At 36.3% G+C, this 20,179-nt stretch overlaps 1 protein-coding gene across 3 annotated transcripts in view; it reads left to right on the top strand.

The window, feature by feature from the left end:
- The window catches only part of LOC107566985 (receptor-type tyrosine-protein phosphatase N2-like), a 35,542-nt gene extending 16,448 nt beyond the window's left edge, over window positions 1-19,094 (top strand). For all 3 annotated transcript variants that reach the window (XM_016252566.1, XM_016252565.1, XM_016252564.1), the window contains exons 11-23: window positions 8,548-8,627; window positions 8,734-8,798; window positions 9,729-9,941; window positions 10,329-10,526; window positions 11,748-11,895; window positions 12,045-12,118; window positions 12,591-12,668; window positions 12,893-13,012; window positions 15,101-15,267; window positions 16,208-16,261; window positions 17,784-17,848; window positions 17,954-18,027; window positions 18,113-19,094. In XM_016252566.1, coding sequence (XP_016108052.1) covers window positions 8,548-8,627; window positions 8,734-8,798; window positions 9,729-9,941; window positions 10,329-10,526; window positions 11,748-11,895; window positions 12,045-12,118; window positions 12,591-12,668; window positions 12,893-13,012; window positions 15,101-15,267; window positions 16,208-16,261; window positions 17,784-17,848; window positions 17,954-18,027; window positions 18,113-18,184 — 1,408 coding nt within the window. In that variant the 3' untranslated portion in view covers window positions 18,185-19,094. The remainder of the gene's footprint in view (window positions 1-8,547; window positions 8,628-8,733; window positions 8,799-9,728; window positions 9,942-10,328; window positions 10,527-11,747; window positions 11,896-12,044; window positions 12,119-12,590; window positions 12,669-12,892; window positions 13,013-15,100; window positions 15,268-16,207; window positions 16,262-17,783; window positions 17,849-17,953; window positions 18,028-18,112) is intronic.
- The last annotated feature ends 1,085 nt before the right edge of the window (window positions 19,095-20,179 follow it).

Here is a 20,179-nt window from a genome sequence, read left to right as displayed (position 1 = left end):
CTGTCACCATGGTTATAAAGTCTACTCTTAGAGCTCCTCAGAATTCAAGGATAAAATCAGAGGCTCTGTGTGTGTGTGACAATTCATGTAAGATGAGTGTGTGTGAAGTTTTCACATATCGAAATCTTCTGCTTTCATTCTGTTCCTCCAGGGTTGTCTTGGGAAGATGACGTCACACAACAAGTTTTATCGAAGGAGTTCTCAAAACTGCGCAAAGTTTCCCTACCATTACCAGAGCCCAGGTAAAGCACACTAGCATCTGCCAGTTAGTTCTCATCACAAATGAGAAATATTTTGCATAAACCATGCCCAAACCAGCTCCATATAAGGGCTTTCCACACAACTGAAAAAAACTTTATGGCTTTTTATCTAGCATAGCATGCTCTTTAAAGATGTTCACTTGCCTGAGAGACAAATAGCAAGATCCTCAAGCATGCTACCATCCTCAAAACCAGCTCAAAGACAATAAAAACCTTTTATACAGAGCTCTCATTAGCCAGCTGTACATTGACTTGAGATTTATGCAGATTATTTGACTTATCTGAGATGTATGCAGATAAACCTTGCATCTCAAACTATAATGCACCATCTTATTTTTATGTATGTATGTATGTATGAAATTTCATCTTAACACATTTATAACGCTACTCAGCATTTTTTTTGTGTATGTGTGGTTACTGTTGTTCCTACATTTTTCCATAAATGTTCAAATAAATTTTAGTACGGAAGAAAATGTTCATAGGCAAATTTCATGCATGGTTAGTGAATGAGACTAAATGTTTTTATTAAGGGTTATGAGGGCACATAGATTTAAAAAATAATAATAATAATGTGCACAGATAAATCATTTATAATTAACTTTGCAATATTCGAAAAAAAAGTTAGAATTGTTGATTTTTATTTCATGGTGGCGTTAATATTTTAAAAAGAAATTAAATGGAGACTTTTACTTAAATCTCCTACTTTTCTCCTGCAAAAAAGACTGTCTCTAACAGAGTTGTAGAACATCAGTAATCTCACACTGTGCTCAGATTTGCTTTAAAAAACTAATCAAATGTCAAAGTGAGAATTTAATATGAACATTTTTCATGGGAATCCTCCTAAACCAAATTATCTACTATACTCACCACATTAATTTGATAGCTTTTTATAGTCTATTCTCAGTTCAGTTATTTCAGTTTATCTGAGTAAAAGTTACTGATATAAGAGCAACTTCTCGATTAAAACTGTCCTCTTGGTAAGACCGCATATTCACAATACATTCATAGTTATAGTTGTATAGTTTCACAATACATAAAGTTTCAAAGAAGCTTTACAGAGAATATCTCTGATTATTACCTGTAATAGCCCTGCCAAAGGATTCCTATAGTCATGGCTTGTCTTTATTTTCTGACAGGCCACAGGGTTATGGGACTGCTGTTGGAGACAGGAGAATGAAATCATCCGACGCTGAGGTTAGGAAGACCCTGAAATACCTGCAGCAGCTGGGACTGCTACCAAAAACATCACACAAGGTAAGTGTGTGCGTCCTAGGGCTGTGTTTTTGGTTTTGCATTAGGTCAGAGATCTACATTGGGCATCAAGTGGTGACCGAACACAGTAGTAGAATTGTTTGTCAAATTAAAGTAAACAGAAATCTTGTCTTTAGGCCCAATATGTAAAATTATTAACATGACCGACTGAATAGGAAAATTGACAATCTGCTAAATGCACAAACACAGCTAGTGTGATTTACAAGTATATATATATTTTAAAATGATAATAGTAGCTGATAATGGTATAAATGTGTATGTTCATCCTGTGTAGGGGGTGGAGCTTCAGTATTATCGCTCTAGAGAACCACACCCTGAATCTGACTCCTCCCCGCCTGAGTTCATTCCAGAGGTGTCCTATAAATCCCAGTCCTACCCTGACCTAAGCCGATACCAGAGTGATGCAGCACAAGCTCCCAAGCAGGAAGAGGTGTCAGACCTGCTCACAGCCGCTCTTCAGAAGTATCTTTCCAAGAACAAACCGTCTCAGGCTGATCTGGGGGACAGATCCAGAACGGACCGGCTCTACTTAAAAGATGGATCAACAAAGTCTTCCGCCAGTGACTCTTTTACACCTGTGGATGGTATGATGTTATTTTCTTTTCCTTCTTGCTCCTGTTCACGTGCAGAATATTAAAGCTTGTCTTTTCCATACTCTCTAAGGACAATAAAACAACAAACAGTACCATAGAAAAAGTACAGACTAGACTATTAGAGTCCAACGATAGCTTTATATGAGGAGCAATTCAATGGTTCAGTGTGTAATTTTTTATTAATTTAGTAGAAAAAAATACAAATGCTCCTATCCCAGTGTAATGCGAAGAGATTTGTTTTTTTGCTATTTAACTAGTGACACAATGTAAACAGTTCATAGCCAACCATCTATTGCATGATGTTGCCTCATGATAATGCAGTGTCATTTTAAAATCTTTTTTGGCATGTGGAGCAAATAACATAAAAATATAAAATATAAAATGCTTTGGAGATTGACCCCGCAGAAAAACCTTTATTTATTTTACCTATAATATTTTTCTGCATTTGTTTGATTTAAATAATATTAATCGTTTTATGAAAGATTTTAATTTGATATCATTATTATTACTGTCTGATTACTGTCCAGATCTTAATGTGAAAAAAGGTTAACTTTTTCTCAGAAACCTTTATCTGGAAAGTTCTGCGTAATGTGGGAAGGCACAGTGTGCATGTGAAGAGTCTGAAGGCAGCAGAACTGGATAAGCTTGCTGTGCTTATCGCAGACGCTCTGCAGGTGGAGAAACAGCAGGCAGGTCAAGGAGAAACGCCTAGAGACCTGGCGACACAGCAGAGTTCTGAGGATGAGGCAGAAGACATGCAATATGACGACCAGCATCCTGAGAGTTATGCAATGGATCAAACCCCTGAAGACAGTGCTCAGAATCAGAGGGAAGAGGATGAGGAAAATTCATCTGTCACTCAAAAGGCAGTCCAAACCATTCCGCCTGTGACAGGTAACATCTTCTGAAGCAAAGCCATTCACTCATACATAGACAGGCATTTATAACGATCATGATGTTTCTTTTTCAGAGGGACAGACAGTAGTTGAGGTGAAGAGGACTATGGACAACAAGGTAGTACTATGGTTGTATTAGGCCATAAATATACTTTACGCAAATACACAAACACAGATGTTTTCTTGCCAGTCTTAATGTTAGATCTGTTAACCTCGAAATAAATATTTTTTTCAATTTAGTGACAAAGTAGAATCTACCTAGAAAGAATTGGTATTCATTGGAATTGGTAACTTTTCAGATTTTCCTGTAGGGGATTGATTGAATGATAAATTACATTTCAGTTAAATAAATTAAAATAGCATAAATATGATGTGGAAATTTCCTTCAAGGGTTGATTTACAATTCACCTGTGTTTATTTCCTGTTTTAGCAGGATGTGGGCTTTTTAGGAAAGCTGCTGGAGTACCTGGATAAAACCTCCAGCTCAGAACCAGAGCCTGTTGATAAGGGACAGGGCGTGTCTGTGGAGACAGTTCGTAGCCGAACGACACACAGTGAGGTGGGGATGCAGAAAAAGGCCATAGAGAGAGTGGAGGAGGTAGAAGGCTGGGTCCATGCAGCAGCTATAGCGCCCTCCTCTGGGCTGAAGGACAACCCTGCACCACACCGCAAGAACATGAAAGTACAGGATCTTCAGCTGGATGTCCAAAGCAACCCTAAAAATGACGTCTATGGATACATTATTACTGATACAGAGTGAGATATTTACATGTGAAGCTTTCTCTCTCCCTCTTTTTCTTTCTCTCTCAGTTACATTTTATTGGCCAGTTTCTTCACAAAATATTGCCAAAGCATTCAGTCAGTTCTTAAGCAATACTGTACTGGGGACAATTCCCACACAAGGCTATGTTTATTTGATAATAATGTGAAATAGAAAATATAATTACAATTTAAAATAACTGCTTTAGGTTTTAATATATTTTAAAATGTAATTTATTCCTGTGATGGCAAAGCTGAATTTTCAGCATCATTACTCCAGTCTTCAGTGTCACATGATCCTTCAGAATTCATTCTAATGTGCTTAAACATTTATAAGGATTCAGGATTGTTTGATGAATAGAAAGTTAACAAGAATTGCATTTATTTGAAATATTGTTTGCAACATTATACATTTACAGCATTTACAGTACCTTTTGATCAATTGAATACATCCTTGCATAATAAAAGTATTAATTAACACTAAAAAGAATCTTAAAGTCCCCAATATTGTATTATAATTTTGTGCTTTACTCATTATAATTTTTTATTGCATTAAAATCAATAGCTTTTTAAGATCTTAAAAAAAAAAAAACATTTTTCTTTCTCTCTGGATCAGGAATCTTCCCACTGATAAGGGTTTGTATCTGATGGAGATGGTGGCTCTTAAATCGAAGATTCAAATGACGGATTTCTCAGAGCTCTCGTGAGTCATGATTTTTTATTTTGGTTACTTGCACTATAGAATAGGTTTAGAATATAATGGTAAATTTAGAAATTAAGTTGAGTAAAATATATAGTTAGGTTATATTGGAAGGCATATTTAAATCCTAGTAGTAGTTTTATAAACACAGTCAGCATAAAATGAAAATCGACTGTATTTTCCATTTTTCTATGATTTATCCATGTATATGTTTTATCTTTTAAAAATAATTTAATTTGTATATTTTAATTAAAATATCATAACTTGATCTTCTGGTGAAACAACAGGCTTTTCTTTGGTGCCTGACTTCTCCTTTACTTCACTTAAACTCGACCCTTTCTTACAAACAGCTGCAAGCTCACATTCATCAACAACCGATGGACAGAACCAAGTCCCCATCCTACATTTTTTCTTTTTCAGTAATTACATCACAATACAGAAGAAAAGATCTGTTACTACTTCCTTTTCATCATGACTTTTTTTAAAGGTCTGAGAATAATTTAATGGGTGACTGCATAACTTGATCTTCTGGTGAAACAACAGGCTTTTCTTTGGTGCCTGACTTCTCCTTTACTTCACTTAAACTCGACCCTTTCTTACAAACAGCTGCAAGCTCACATTCATCAACAACCGATGGACAGAACCAAGTCCCCATCCTACATTTTTTCTTTTTCAGTAATTACATCACAATACAGAAGAAAAGATCTGTTACTACTTCCTTTTCATCATGACTTTTTTAAAGGTCTGAGAATAATTTAATGGGTGACTTCAGTTTTTAAAAATGCAATTTATTGTATTAATAAGTTTTATGGTGTCATGAAACAGAAGAATGCAACACAGGTAATATCCAAGCAACAGGTTTATTGCAGGTTGGAACAGACAAGCATGGATAGCAGGTGAGTAATGGGAAAATAGATCAATGCAGAGATAGTGTCAGTGGATAACATTGTCTGTTTCAGGTTTGGGATCAATGTTGTTTGTGAGCCGGATCTTGAAGCAGGAGGCGGGCAACTGAAGACTGAAGGAGGTCAGCGTGGATCGCTCAGGTAAGTGCATGCAGGTAGGTAGTCAGGTAAGCGTCCAGGAGTGAACGACGAGACCAGACAATGGTGAACTGTTTCCTCTTATGACCCCCTATTATTCATACCTCCCTTAGCTCCAACATTGTTCCATCATCTTTTCAAATTGCTGCCATAACCTCAATTCTTAAGAAATCTGGTGCAGAGCCAAATAATTTAGATAATTCCATCCAATTTCATATCTTCCTTTTATTTCCAAAATTCTTGAAAAAGTAGTTGCAGCACAGGTCCATGCTCATCTTAGTAATAATAATTTATTCAGTGTTTTCAGTCAGGATTTTGCTCTATGCATGGAAACCGCTCTTGTGAGAGTAACTAATCATTTGTTAATGACTGCTGATGCTGGGTCCTTATCTATTCTTGTTCTGCTTGATTTGAGTGCAGCTTTTGACACCATTTCACACAATATTTTGTTGAACTGTTTATCTGCTATGGGTATGTCTGGTATTCCTCTCGCTTGGTTAAATTGATACCTTTCCAATCACACAGTCTGTACAACTAAAAACAATTTAATTCCCGACCTTTTTCTGTTAGCCTTGGTGTCACCCAAGGTTCTGTCCTAAGTCCTCTATTGTTCCTAATTTATCTTCTCCCACTTGGTAATAACTTTTCTAATTTTATCTTTTCTACTCTGATGATACACAACTTTATGTATCTACAAAGCCTGACTCCATTCTTCCACCTGTCTGTCTTACCAACTGTCTTCACGAAATATAAGTTTGGTTCTCTGCCAATTTTCTTAAAATTCATTTTCTTTAACTTCATTTTTGTTTAACTGTTTATCTGCTATAGCTATCTCTGGTATTCCTCTCGCTTGGTTAACTTGATACCTTTCCAATCACACAGTCCGTACAACTAAAAACAATTTAATTCCCAACCTTTTTCTGTTAGCCTTGGTGTCACCCAAGGTTCTGTATAAGTCCTATATTGTTACTAATTTATCTTCTCCCACTTGGTAATAACTTTTCAAATTTTATCTTTTTCTACTCTGATGATACACAACTTTATGTATCTACAAAGCCTGACTCCATTCTTCCACCTTTTTGTCTTACCAACTGTCTTCACGAAATAAAAGTTTGGTTCTCTGCCAATTTTCTTAAACTTCATTTTCTTTAACTTCATTTTTGTTGAACTGTTTATCTGCTATAGGTATCTCTGGTATTCCTGTCGCTTGGTTAACTTGATACCTTTCCAATCGCACACAGTCTGTACAACTAAAACTAATTTCATTCCCAAGCTGTTTCTGTTAGCTGTGGTGTCACCCAAGGTTCTGTCCTAAGTCCTCTATTGTTCTTAATTTATCTTCTCCCACTTGGTAATATCTTTTCAAATTGTATTTTTTTCTACTCTGATGATACACAACTTTATGTATCTACAAAGCCTGACTCCATTCTTCCACCTGTCTGTCTTACCAACTGTCTTCATGAAATAAAAGTTTGGTTCTCTGCTAATTTTCTTGAACCTAATTTTCTTTAACGTGAGTTCATCTCACCCCACACAGTACTGCAATTCTTGTTCACTCGGTTGTCACTTGTCACCTCTCGCATTGACTACATTAACTCTCTTTTATTTGGTTTACCACACAAGCTTCTCCATAAACTCCAGCTGATTCAGAATTCTGCTGCTCATATCATAACCTGGACTCAGGGCCATCCTTAGGGGGGTGCAACTGGTGGAGCAGTGCTTGAGGGGGCCCCCGTAGCGAACAGAGAGCTTGAAGTAAATCTGCATAGGGTTCTGTTGGAGGATTGCTGACCTTTCTGAAAATGGCTTCTTGTTGTGTGTTGGTCTGGTCTTCTGTCATAAAACAGAAGAATGCAACACAGGTAATATCCAAGCAACAGGTTTATTGCAAGTTGAAACAGACAATCGTGGATAGCAGGTAAGTAATGGGTAAATAGATCAGTGCAGAGGTAGTGTCAGTGGATAACATTCTTATCCGTTTCAGGTTTGTGATCAATGGTGTTTGTGAGCCAGATTTTGAAGCAGGAGGTGGACAACTGAAGTGTGGATTGCTCAGGTAAGTACATGCAGGTAGGTAGTCAGTCAGGTAAGCGTCCAGGAGTGAAAGAAGAAGCCAGACAATGGTGAACTGAAGTGTGCAGGCTTAAGTAGGGTGTGGTTGATGAGCAGTGTCAAGTGCTGGTGATTAGAACTCTGGAGACTGGGAACGAGTGGACAGAGTGTAAGGGTCTGGTACTGTGGATGCTGCTGACTCTGTGACATATGGTTAAAACACTAATATAAGGTATATTTAAAGGCAGGGTATGTGATTTTTCAAAAACACTTTAGAAAACTGATTTGGGCCGAATAGCAAAACAAATTTGTAGCCAATCAGCAATAAGGGGCGTGTCTACTCATGATGTGGAGGAGAGAGCTTTCAGTGAATGGGACGGACATTAGCCAAGCCGAGCGACAGAAAGATAGAGATGGCGGATAAAAAACAAAAGAGGAAAACGTCTGCGGAACAATAAGGCAAGAAGTAGGACCCGTGTAAATATCGGATAGCTTTCCAGTGCTGGAGAGAGCTCAAGGAGCGGAGGCCTGCAATCGGACGCCGAGGTTGCTTTGTTTCTTCTCAATAGGTGAGTAACACCGTGTCTACAACAGCTAAAGTCTGCCTACACTGGACGCGATCAAACGACCGTTGAAAACCATTTGAAATTTGTGTCAGCATGTCATAAATAGAACCCGGCAGCAGTTTTCTGTCAGGGATTTGTTGCGCCGCGCCGCTCACGTCCGTAGACACAGTGTAACATTGGTTTTGCTTTGTTTCACAGAACTAATCGTTGCCTGGGTTGCGTGCGTATATGTGGGGCGGCGCCATCAAAATAGGGCCAAGACCCTTTTGGGGTAGGGGCGTGTTTGTTTTGGTGATTTCAAATATCAACATTGGCTACCAGAAATCGCTTACTCTGCCTTTAATATTTTTTGGATGCTGACATGATTACCCAAAATAATTTGCTGTGTGTTTGTGTATTTGTATAGTGTTGTTAGCCCAGCTGTGACATTTCAGGTCCGTCCAAATCCTCAGAACATCACTACAGTGGATGTGGCTAATATGGCAGGTTAGTTTAGTGAGAGTTAACTATTGCCATGATATATAAAAAAAAATTTTTTTAATGAATGTCTCTGTTCAGATATCCACTAATTCTGATTCTTCTCTTATATCAGTCAGTCGGAAGGATGAATTAGAGAAAGAAGTGAAAGTCAAGATTGTAGAGGCTGGAGTCACTGATGTAAGATTCTTTCCACTTCATTACATTTCATTGTTATCTCTCTCCAAGGTTTGATATTCCCATTTTTAAGTTAATATTCAAATGGAATAAAATACAATTCTGTAATATGAATGTTTAAAATATACAGCATAAAAACTGTTGGTAATCAAATCAATGTAAAAATTTATATTTGATGCACCATTTAGGGTTCCTCAAATCACCACACTGGTGGAACCATATATGGAGAACCCCAAAAATGTTCTTCAAGGATCTTGCAAAATGTATCCCATAAGTCCTGCAAGAAAGCTGAAGATGTCAAATGGTTTACCTAGTAACATCATAAGATTTTGAGGCACTTGAAACATAAATTAAAGCTACCCAAGTTCACAATACGATCTAAGCCACCTTCAAAAGGATGGCTAAAGGTTCTCCACAGGGTTCTGCCACTGTCTGAGGAATAAAGAACAAAATAATAACACATTTTGACTTAGACTGCAACTTCTTCTATATACTGTATATATATATATATATATATACAAAGAAATTAATACTTTTTTGCAGCAAGCATGCAATAAATAGATCAAAAGTGACATTGACAGCAGAAACATTTATAATGTTGTAATGTAAAACTTATTCTTTCTTCTCAGTGCTATTCCAGAGTAGGAGGAGAGTTTAACATATACTACCATTCAAAAGTTTGGGGTCAGTAAGAGTGTTTTTTAAAGATATTAATACTTTTAGGTCAGCGGTTAAAGCATTGTTAGTGTATGGTAGGACATATAAGGAATTTTCCGGATGGTAGTTTAGAATATATATATATATATATATATATATATATATATATATATATATATATATATATATATCACAAACTTCAGAAAATAAATGTACTTTCAAATTTTTTTCACATGAAATAAATGTATTTCAACTTGTCTTTCTCTTTCTTTTAAGAGGAGCAAACTGAATCAGATTCCCACTAAGTACAGTCGCTCTGAGTCTCTGAAGTTTCTGATTCTGACTGTGATTTCCATCATCTGTATAACTGGAGTGTTGCTGGCATCCAGCGTGATCTACTGTCTGCGTCACCGCTCTCATCACAAACTCAAAGAGAAGCTCACCAACCTTGGATCTGACCCTACCACTGACGCCACTGCTACCTACCAGGTACCAAAGAGAGAGTGTGTGTGTGTGTGTGTGTATGTGTGCAGGGCTTTTTGTTTGAGATTATTTGCTTGATTGATATATTGTTTATTTGGATCCCCATTAACTTCCACAAAGCGTTTGCAAATCTTCCTGGGGTCCACAAATCTGTACAAAATAACAAAAATCATACAAGTAATTAAAATAAGAACAAAAATTTAATTACACTAATCGCATCACAAAACTATACCTATGCACCTTAGTAGTAGCAGCACATAACACATACATCTACATATTTATAAGCATATCTTCACATTTTCTTCTAAACACATATGCAGTGATGGGCAGTAACGCATTACTTAGTAACGTGTTACTGTAATTTGATTTACTTTTTTCCATCACTCTCTCTAGGAACTGTGTAGGCAGCGAATGGCAGTAAAACCTCCTGTAGAGAAGTTGGATCCTATTCACTCTTCTGGTATAAATAGTGTGTCATCTCAGCTGAGTGACGGCCCATTGCCAAGCCCCTCTGCACACACTAGCACCTCCTCCTGGTGCGAAGAGCCTGCCCACTCCAACATGGACATCTCTACTGGTCACATGATACTGGTACTTGCATAAACCAACACACGTTAAAGTTTGAAAATGCAACACAGATGCCTTTATGAGATGCCTTATATCTTCACTCACAAAAATTAAAACCTTTTTTATTTCATTGAATGTATCATTATGAAACTCCTAAGTTAAGTTAAGTAAAAAAATGTGTTACAATGTAATTTTAAATCTTGTTTAAATTTCATTAACTTTTTATTTAAAAATCATAACATTTTATTTTTGTAAATATATTATTGTTATTTAAAATTCCATATTTGTAGTAGTTATTAGAGCAAGGAATGACCAATGAAGTTTATTAATGTTTTATGAAAATTAAAATGCACAGATATATTTGGTATGTAAAAAAACAATAGTTTGTTATTGTTTGTTAGTGGTTTATGTCTAATTTAAAAAGTTTATTGTCAGTCTTTTTTTCATGTTTGAAAGAAGTCTCTTATGCACACTAAGGCTGCATTTATTTAATCAAAAATTGCATAAACCAACACACGTTAAAGTTTGAAAATGCAACACAGATGCCTTTATGAGATGCCTTATATCTTCACTCACAAAAATTAAAACCTTTTTTATTTCATTGAATGTATCATTATGAAACTCCTAAGTTAAGTTAAGTAAAAAATGTGTTACAATGTAATTTTAAATCTTGTTTAAATTTCATTAACTTTTTATTTAAAAATCATAACATTTTATTTTTGTAATTTATTTAAAAAATATATTATTGTTATTTAAAATTCCATATTTGTAGTAGTTATTAGAGCAAGGAATGACCAATGAAGTTTATTAATGTTTTATGAAAATTAAAATGCACAGATATATTTGGTATGTAAAAAAACAATAGTTTGTTATTGTTTGTTAGTGGTTTATGTCTAATTTAAAAAGTTTATTGTCAGTCTTTTTTTCATGTTTGAAAGAAGTCTCTTATGCACACTAAGGCTGCATTTATTTAATCAAAAAACAGTGAAAGCATTAAATATTGTGTAATATAATTACAATAGTCATATAATTACAATAGCATCAAATATTGTGTAATATAATTACAATTACAACTTGGCTTAAATAAATTATATAATTTCTTTAAAAAAACATATTGACCCGAAACTATTTACATGATAGTGTAAGTTTCCATTTCATTGGGGACCACTGAATTATCTTTAACCACTGGATAATTGTACAATACTCACAAAAACATCCTGTATGTTTCTCTATATACACACATAGGCATATATGGAGGACCACCTGAAAAATAAGAATCGTTTGGAGTCGGAGTGGGAGGCTCTGTGTGCATACCAGGCTGAGCCCAGTGCCACCACCATCGGCCAGAGAGACGGCAACGTCAAGAAAAACCGTGCAAGCACAGTCATAGCCTGTGAGTCACACACACAAACATATCCACTTTCAGGTGCTTTGTTTATTCATGTACTGTAACCAGTAGTGTATTATTGAACTTCTGTGATGTAATTGAGCTTTTCAGGTTTGACAATAAAATGTGTGTTTGTTTGTTTGTTTTTTATTTAGATGATCATTGCAGAATAACTCTGAAGTTGGAGAACAATCAAGGCAACTCGGACTACATCAATGCCAGCCCAATCGTGAGCCAAAACTACATACAATACTTCAGCAAAAAGCAAAAAACTATAGCTCAAACGGCACACTACATATGTGACCCTGGACCACAAAACCAGTCATAAGGATCCATTTTTTGAAAGCTGAATAAATAAGCTTTCCATTGACGTATGGTTTGTTAGGATAGGACAATATTTGGCCGAGATACAGCTATTTGAAAATCTGGAATCTGAGGGTGCAAAAAAATCTAAATACTGAGAAAATCACCTTTAAAGTTGTCCAAATGAAGTTCTTAGCAATGCATATTACTAATCAAAAATTATGTTTTGGTATATTTACGGTAGGAAATTTACAAAAAATCTTCATGGAACATGATCTTTACTTAATATCCTAATGATTTTTGGCATAAAAGAAAAATCGATAATTAAGTGTGTGTGTGGTTCAGGGTCAGTATATGTAATGCAGAGGGGGTTGATTGTGTTGTTTTCTTACTCTTAGATGGATCATGACCCTCGTAATCCTGCATACATCGCCACTCAGGGCCCGCTGCCCTCCACCGTAGCTGACTTCTGGCAGGTAAACTGCATTATTTGTTTGTAAGCTTACATAGATGGTTTGGGCAATCTTGTAGATCGTGTTGGGGAGTGTGTTCGTGTGTGATCTCTAACACAAGGTCTGGGAGAGTCTGTGTGTGTGCAGATGGTCACGAAGAGTGCATGGGGATGTGTCTGTGTAATGTGTGTGTTCTCGTGCAGATGGTCATGCTGTGTGTGTATAATGTTGTGTGTGTTCTCTTGCAGATGGTCTGGGAGAGCGGGTGTGTGGTGATTGTCATGTTGACTCCTCTCACTGAGAACGGTGTGAAGCAGTGTTACCACTATTGGCCCGATGAAGGCTCCAACCTCTACCACATTTATGAGGTACTGTACATGCAAATATCCTCCTCGCAGAGTGAGGATAACTGCTTGTGGGATTTTGTTCTGCTGTTTTGGTGTTAGGTTGTAAATACTGACAAAAGAATTAGCTTATACAAAGAGTTTTCTGTCATATTTGGGCACATTGGTTCAGCTCTGCTGATAGGATTTCATTACATCAGCCAGCATTTGACATGATACAGCAAAGTTTTAACTACTTTTGAACTTTAAAACTCCACATTGAATTAAAAAAAAAAAATTAGTTATTGTTCATCTGTATCGGTCATGTGACTTTTGGAGCTCATACACCATATTTATAAGCATCAGCAGGGCAAAGTAATGGCAGTGAATACAAAATCACATGAAAAGAGATTGAATTTGATCCAATCAGGTGCCAGAAAAGGCACTTTTTATTGATCTCCAGTTAGCACAGACCCTACCAAATGTTATACTTGTGGACATTTCTAAATGTTTATTCCACAATCCATTTCATTATACTCATGCTATAAACAGAGATGGATTGTGCATTAAATATACACAGTGTAAATGTCTGCAAATGATACATTTGTCTGCACAGATCCTGACTTGCTAAAAATGTCTGTAGAAATGTTTTCTGGGACTTGGTATGGATTAAATCCAGTGATTTGTGTGTGTGTGTGGGGGGGGGGCTGATCATGTATTTATGTATTCACTTCTATTACTTTGCTCTGTGGTCTGGGAGAGTGGGTGTGTGGTGATTGTCATGTTGACTCCTCTCACTGAGAACGGTGTGAAGCAGTGTTATCACTACTGGCCCGATGAAGGCTCCAACCTCTACCACATTTATGAGGTACCACACAAATACACTCTTTGCAGAGTGAGGATGACTGTGGCATTTTGTTCTGCTGTTTTGTGAATATTGACAAAAGAGTTAGCTTAGACAAAGTGTTTTCTGTCATATTTGGACATGGTACAGCAATTCCATTCCATTTTAACTACTTTTGAACTGAATAAACTGGATAAAAAACAATATATTATTTATCGTAAATCTGTATCAGTCATGTGACTTTTGCAACTTATTTATGACCATCAGCTGGGCATAGTAATGGCAGTGAATACAAAATCACTTGAAAATAAATTGAATTTGATCCAATCAGGTGCCAGAAAACATTTTTATTGATCTCCAGTTAGCACGGACCCTCCCAAATGCAATAATTGTGGACATTTATAAATTTATTCCACAATCCATCTCAATATACTGGCACTATAAACAGATGGATTGTGGATTAAATTTACACACTATAAATGTCTGCAAAGGATAAATATGTCAGCACAGATCCTAACTTGCTAAAAATGTCAGTAGAAATGTTTTCTGGGATGGATCAAATCCAGCTTCTTATTTTTTTTTTGGTATCTCTGATCATGTGCTTATGTAATAGCTGCTATTGCTTTGCCCTGCTAATGATCATAACTATGGCAAATGAAACATAATTTGACTCAAATGGATATATAAGTAAAGAATATATTAAAATAATCAACAAGTAAAACATGTAAATAACATTATTGCATTAATAATAGATAGAAAAAGCTAAATTATAGAGTTTAGGGTTATTGTCTTAAATGCAAAGCCACTGGTAATCTCACTAAATTGTACAGTTCTTGTCAAGCCATTTCATATTGTAAAATGTTTTTTTTTGCCATACTGTATATGCACAGTCTGTGTTCTTTATAGAGGCTTAATGTTTTATATTGCTTGCTTTTAAATTTTCAGGTTGTAAAGAATTTAAAATACAAAATGTTATTGTTCACCAAAAAAAATTATAATTTGATCATCATTTACTCACACTTAAGTTGTTTCAGAACTGTAGGAATTTCTTTCTTTTTTGAAACACAAAGGAAGATATTTTGAGAAAATGCCTCATTTTAATTTTTGTGTGGAGTTTCCTTTTAAAGTGCAAATTCAGAAAACTATAATGGGGCAGACACAAAACAGTGACAAACATTTTGGGTTTGGCTTTCTGTATTTTTTATTCAGCCCTCTCTGTAAATAGGAAGATTTGCACTTCTGTGTCATGCTGTTTGGTATATAAACTCTTTTTTTTCTCTCATATGTAGGTTAATCTGGTTTCTGAGCATGTGTGGTGTGATGATTTCCTGGTTCGGAGTTTTTACCTGAAGAACATGCAGACTAACGAGACCCGTACGGTCACGCAGTTCCACTATCACACCTGGCTGAACGACCAAACGCCCGAAACCAGCCAAACTCTGCTTGACTTCCGCAGGTACGCCTATGAAAGCATGAGCGTGTGCATGTGTTGCCTGTGTGTTGTGCAAGCGCGTGTGTGTGTCAGCTCCTGAGCGGTTGCCAGTGTCATTTTTGTGGTCGTGCAGCTAGTTCACTGGCTCCAGTTGCATAGTCACAAAAGTGATCATTGACAACTGCGACTCTGCATCCAGGTGCACCCTGGGATTCCAGCCCCTCCCTCTATCTCTCTTCACCCTAAATCTGTTCAACCTTTCTGTCTGCTAACATCTGACCTTGTTCCTGGCCCTGCCCTCTTTTAATGCTCATCTGAATAAACCCAGCAGCAGTGTTTATAAGCATAAACCAGTAACATGTCTGAAGCTAATATGACTGTATGTTCGTGTGGGTCAGGTTTTGTCTATATTGTGCTGACCAAACAGCTTAGTAAATAGAAGTGTTTAATAAATTAATTAATAGAATAATGAATAATGTTTGAATGAAAATCTAAAAATGCAGAGAGGTGTGCATTAGGGTTAGGTTCAGGGGTTGGGGATGGGGATGGAAAATATTTTTAGCTTAGTATAAATTCAGTAGAAGACAATGGAAAGCCCTCAACATGACAGAAAAACAAACAACATGTGAGATTTGTCCTATGTAATTAATCTTCTTTAATCCCTAAATCCTCAAATGTTGGTGTTTTTATAATCATTTTGATGTCAAACCTTCTTTTAATGCCTTAGTGAGCATAAGCGTCTTTTTTTTAAATATGAAAACTTCTTACTGACCCCAAACTTTTGAACAGTAGTGTATTTCATTTCTTATTAATGTACTTTTTTATTACATAAAAGATACTCAGCACTTCATCCTTTTCTATAGAGCTTAGCTGCATCTAAAATCAATTTTCAGGTTTCATATGTCTGTGTGTATGTGTGTGTGTGTCTGTGTTTATGATTGTATGTATGACTTCTTTCCAATAGGAAAGTAAACAAATGCTACCGTGGAAGATCCTGCCCTGTCATTGTTCACTGCAGGCAAGTACAAACACACACTTGAATAATGTGATATTTGATATATAGTTTTTAGTTTTTGACATTTATCCTGTAATATTACTTCCAGTTAGAGAAGCCACAAAACAGCCTCTGCTGTCAACTATATAAAAATATTTTATGAAGTAAAATACAGTAAATAAATCATGTATTCAACACAAATGTTCACTAAATGAACAAAAGCAAGAAGGATGTTAAATAATTTTCATATTTGTGTAACAATGCAAAATAATAATAAGCAATATTTACCAATGTGTTTTACTAAAATGTTTAAAAAAATAAAAATAAAAATGCCAGCAAAAGCCGTTTTCTGTTGCCATGAAATGTTGGAAACACTCACAAGTGAAAAGCCCTGAACACAACCATAAACTCAATTTTCAATTTTAATTTAAAACTCAACACAAATGATCAGATGTTCCTCCTTCAAAGTGCAAAAATTTAAATCAGCAGGCCATAATCAGGACACTTTTGGCTTAGTAAACATGGTTTTAAGAGTACAATAGCAAAAAAAAGCACCTACTCGCCAACGCTGTGTTTGCAGCAGTAGTGTCATGTGGTGGCCGCAACTACCAAAAGACAGATGGTTGGAAGAAAACATGTTTGGCTGTTTTCCCTGCCCATGGTGTCATGATGAGACGCAGAACAAGTTGTTACAGTTTGAGTAAAGGGTAAAAAAAGACAATGTTTATTAAAGGAACAGTTCACCCAAAAATTAAAATTTGCTGAAAATGTACTCGCACTCAGGCCATCAAAGATTTAGATGAGTTTGTTTCTTCATCAGAACAGATTTTGAGAGATTTACCATTACATCACTTTCTCACCAATGGATCCTCTGCAGTGAATGGGTGCCGTCAGAATAAGAGTCCAAAAAGCCGATAAAAACATCACAATAATCCACAAGTTATCCACACCACTCCAGCCTATCAATTAATGTCTTGCGTAATGCTGCGTTTTTGTAATAAATCCATCATTAAGGTGTCCATAATCCGTAATATTGCTTTTTCCAGTGAAAATGTAATCTTGCCTGAATCAGGAGTGAAATATGCACCAGTGGAAACTGTCCAAAACAGTTCTAAACAAATAGGTCGGTTGATTTTGATGTGACGACAGGGTATGGAGTTTTTCACTAGAGGAAGTGCTATTAAGGATTATGGATTGGTATAGACTGGACTGGTATTTTAAAGTTAAAAGGCTGTAATGATGGATTTGTTTCTTACAAACACGCAGCTTTTCACTTCAAAAGACTGATGGACTGGAGTTGGGTGGATTACTTCTGGATTATTGTGATGTTTTTATCAGCTGTTTAAACTCTCATTCTGACGGCACCCATTCACTGCAGAGGATCCATTGGTGAGCAAGTGATGTAATGCTAAATCTCTCCAAATCTGTGCCCATGAAGAAACAAACTCATCATCTACATGGCCTGAGGGTGAGTAAGTCTGTAATTTGTCTCTTTTTTAAATTTAATTATTTCTACTTTTTTAAAATCTTGCTTTTTTTCCATCAGTGACGGTGCTGGACGGACTGGGACGTACATTTTGATTGACATGGTGTTGAATAAAATGGCCAAAGGTAAAGACAAAAAGCTGATTATCAGATATCAATGGGTGTTCAGTAATATTTTTCACATTGTGGACAGTCAGTATAAATATTGATACAAAATGCTTTGCTTGACAGGTGCAAAAGAGATTGATATTGCTGCTACACTGGAACACCTGAGAGACCAGAGACCCGGCATGGTTCAGACCAAGGTATGTACACACACATACCCACAAATACACCGAAACACACAATCTCTTTTCATGCTGACACATGCTGTGTCTGTGTCTTTCTCAGGATCAGTTTGCGTTTGCACTGACGACTGTAGCTGAAGAGGTGAACGCTATTCTCAAAGTCCTGCCACAGTGATACTTCCTTTCTTCCTACCTTTCGCTTTCTCCCTCTCGGTTGTATATAAACTGAACCCATTTCTGAGAAGATATATGTCCTATAGAAACTATTTTGTCTGTAAATGATTGGACTATATTTAATAGTAATTAGGAATTGGTATTGATTTAGTTCCGTGTAATTATAAAAGCAAATTCATTTTATTTTTCTCCGTGTCATTGTTCCAGATTTTAATTACTCTCTCATCATTGCTATTTATTTTGCATATCGCACAGAAAACTGGCCAGATCTGTTCTAAATATATAGTTAATTGGACCTTAATTTATTAAACCAATCTGTATGTGCTTCGTTATTTAAGATTTAGAATTGTGTTCTATAGGTTGTGCCAACTACTGTTTATCTGATCATTAGAGACTCGTACAAAGCCAAAACATCTTGCATGGAGACAATTGCTGCCTTTCCAAGCCAAGGAAACGCTCACTAAATCATGATGTTTACCTTGACTTGAACCTTTATTATAAGACTAAAACTCTTGGGAAGTACTACCACTTCCATTTGATGTTAAAATGTAATCTGTGCACACAAAAAGTGTGGATAGCAAGTAGAAATGCATGCAAGACTTGTGCAGCTGGCTTTATGAACTCACAGCAAATTTCTGCATAGAAAATGTAAACAAATAAAGACTAAATTGTTAGTGTGATTCTGGCAAATTACAAATACAGTGTCTGATCTCCATGCTGTTATCAAGAAGTTTCATGAGTAAAAGGAGGTTTTCAGATCAATAAACATCCACAAGAGCAATAAACATTCACTCACTTTAATAAGAAGCATCAAAGCAAATAAGGGAATGAGGTTCTGCATATCCTGATGCTCTATGTGGGTATCAATTCATCTCTTAATACAGATATTAATGTGGCCTGACCCCAAAAGCACCCCCCTACCAAGTATTGAGTACATGTACAGTAAATGAACATACTTTCCAGAAGGCCAACAATTCACTAAAAATGTTTTTTTTATTGGTCTTATGAAGTATTCTAATTTGTTGAGATAGTGAATTGGTGGGTTTTTGTTAAATGTGAGCCAAAATCATCACAATTAAAAGAACCAAAGACTTAAACTACTTCAGTCTGTGTGCACTGAATTTATTTAATACACGAGTTTCACAATTTGAGTTGAATTACTGAAATAAATGAACTTTTCCATGATATTCTAATTTATTGAGATGCACCTGTATATTACATCATGTGTGTTTTATGCAGCAGTTTTCTGGTTAAGTCTAGATGGGATACAGCCACGGCCAGATTGTCCTACTGGACATGGGCACATCAATATTGTGTCATTTTTGTCATGCTGATGCTGAACAATTAATTACTGTATTTGCATTATTGTAAGGTTAGGTTTAGGCAGTGTTGGGCAGTAACGCATTACTTAGTAACGCGTTACTGTAATTTGATTACTACTTTTTTTAGTAACGGAGTAATTTAACGCGTCGTAATTTTCAAAATAGTAATTCGAGTATAGTTACAAGCTGTCTATACGTTACTGCCGCCTTACATTGCTGACGGAATGCAGTGTTTTATAATCTAGAGATTGTAAAAAGGATGTAGCTCACGCACTGTCGAGTCAAGCGCCAGTGGATTAGAGACCTGCTCCCGCGAGACCCGATGCAGCTCAGTGCGGCGCGGGACAAGATGAGCGAGTGCTGCTGCGGGCGGGTAGACACTTGTGTGTGTGCGGGATGCGGGAGAATAAAATGATTCACGGGACTCCCGCAAAATAGAAATATCTAAACATAACTTATCTAAAACAAATAAATGATTATTCATCTATTGCACAAAAGCAACATGAACTAATATAAAATATAAACGATTAACAGGTGCAGAGTTTCTATTTAGGTTATAACACGTGTTTGCAGCGTTGAGCAATGCAGTGCTGGAATGTGCGTGCTCACGAATCCTCTCATTATAACACACAAATTGTAGACATTATGAAAGATTCATTATGCATATATTTATT

This window comes from Sinocyclocheilus grahami, unplaced genomic scaffold (genome assembly GCF_001515645.1).
Source record: "Sinocyclocheilus grahami isolate Dianchi unplaced genomic scaffold, SAMN03320097.WGS_v1.1 scaffold1120.1, whole genome shotgun sequence".
Taxonomy (NCBI): Eukaryota; Metazoa; Chordata; class Actinopteri; order Cypriniformes; family Cyprinidae; genus Sinocyclocheilus; species Sinocyclocheilus grahami.
Note: the sequence above shows the minus strand (reverse complement) of the source record. Positions and strands in the feature narration are given on the sequence as shown.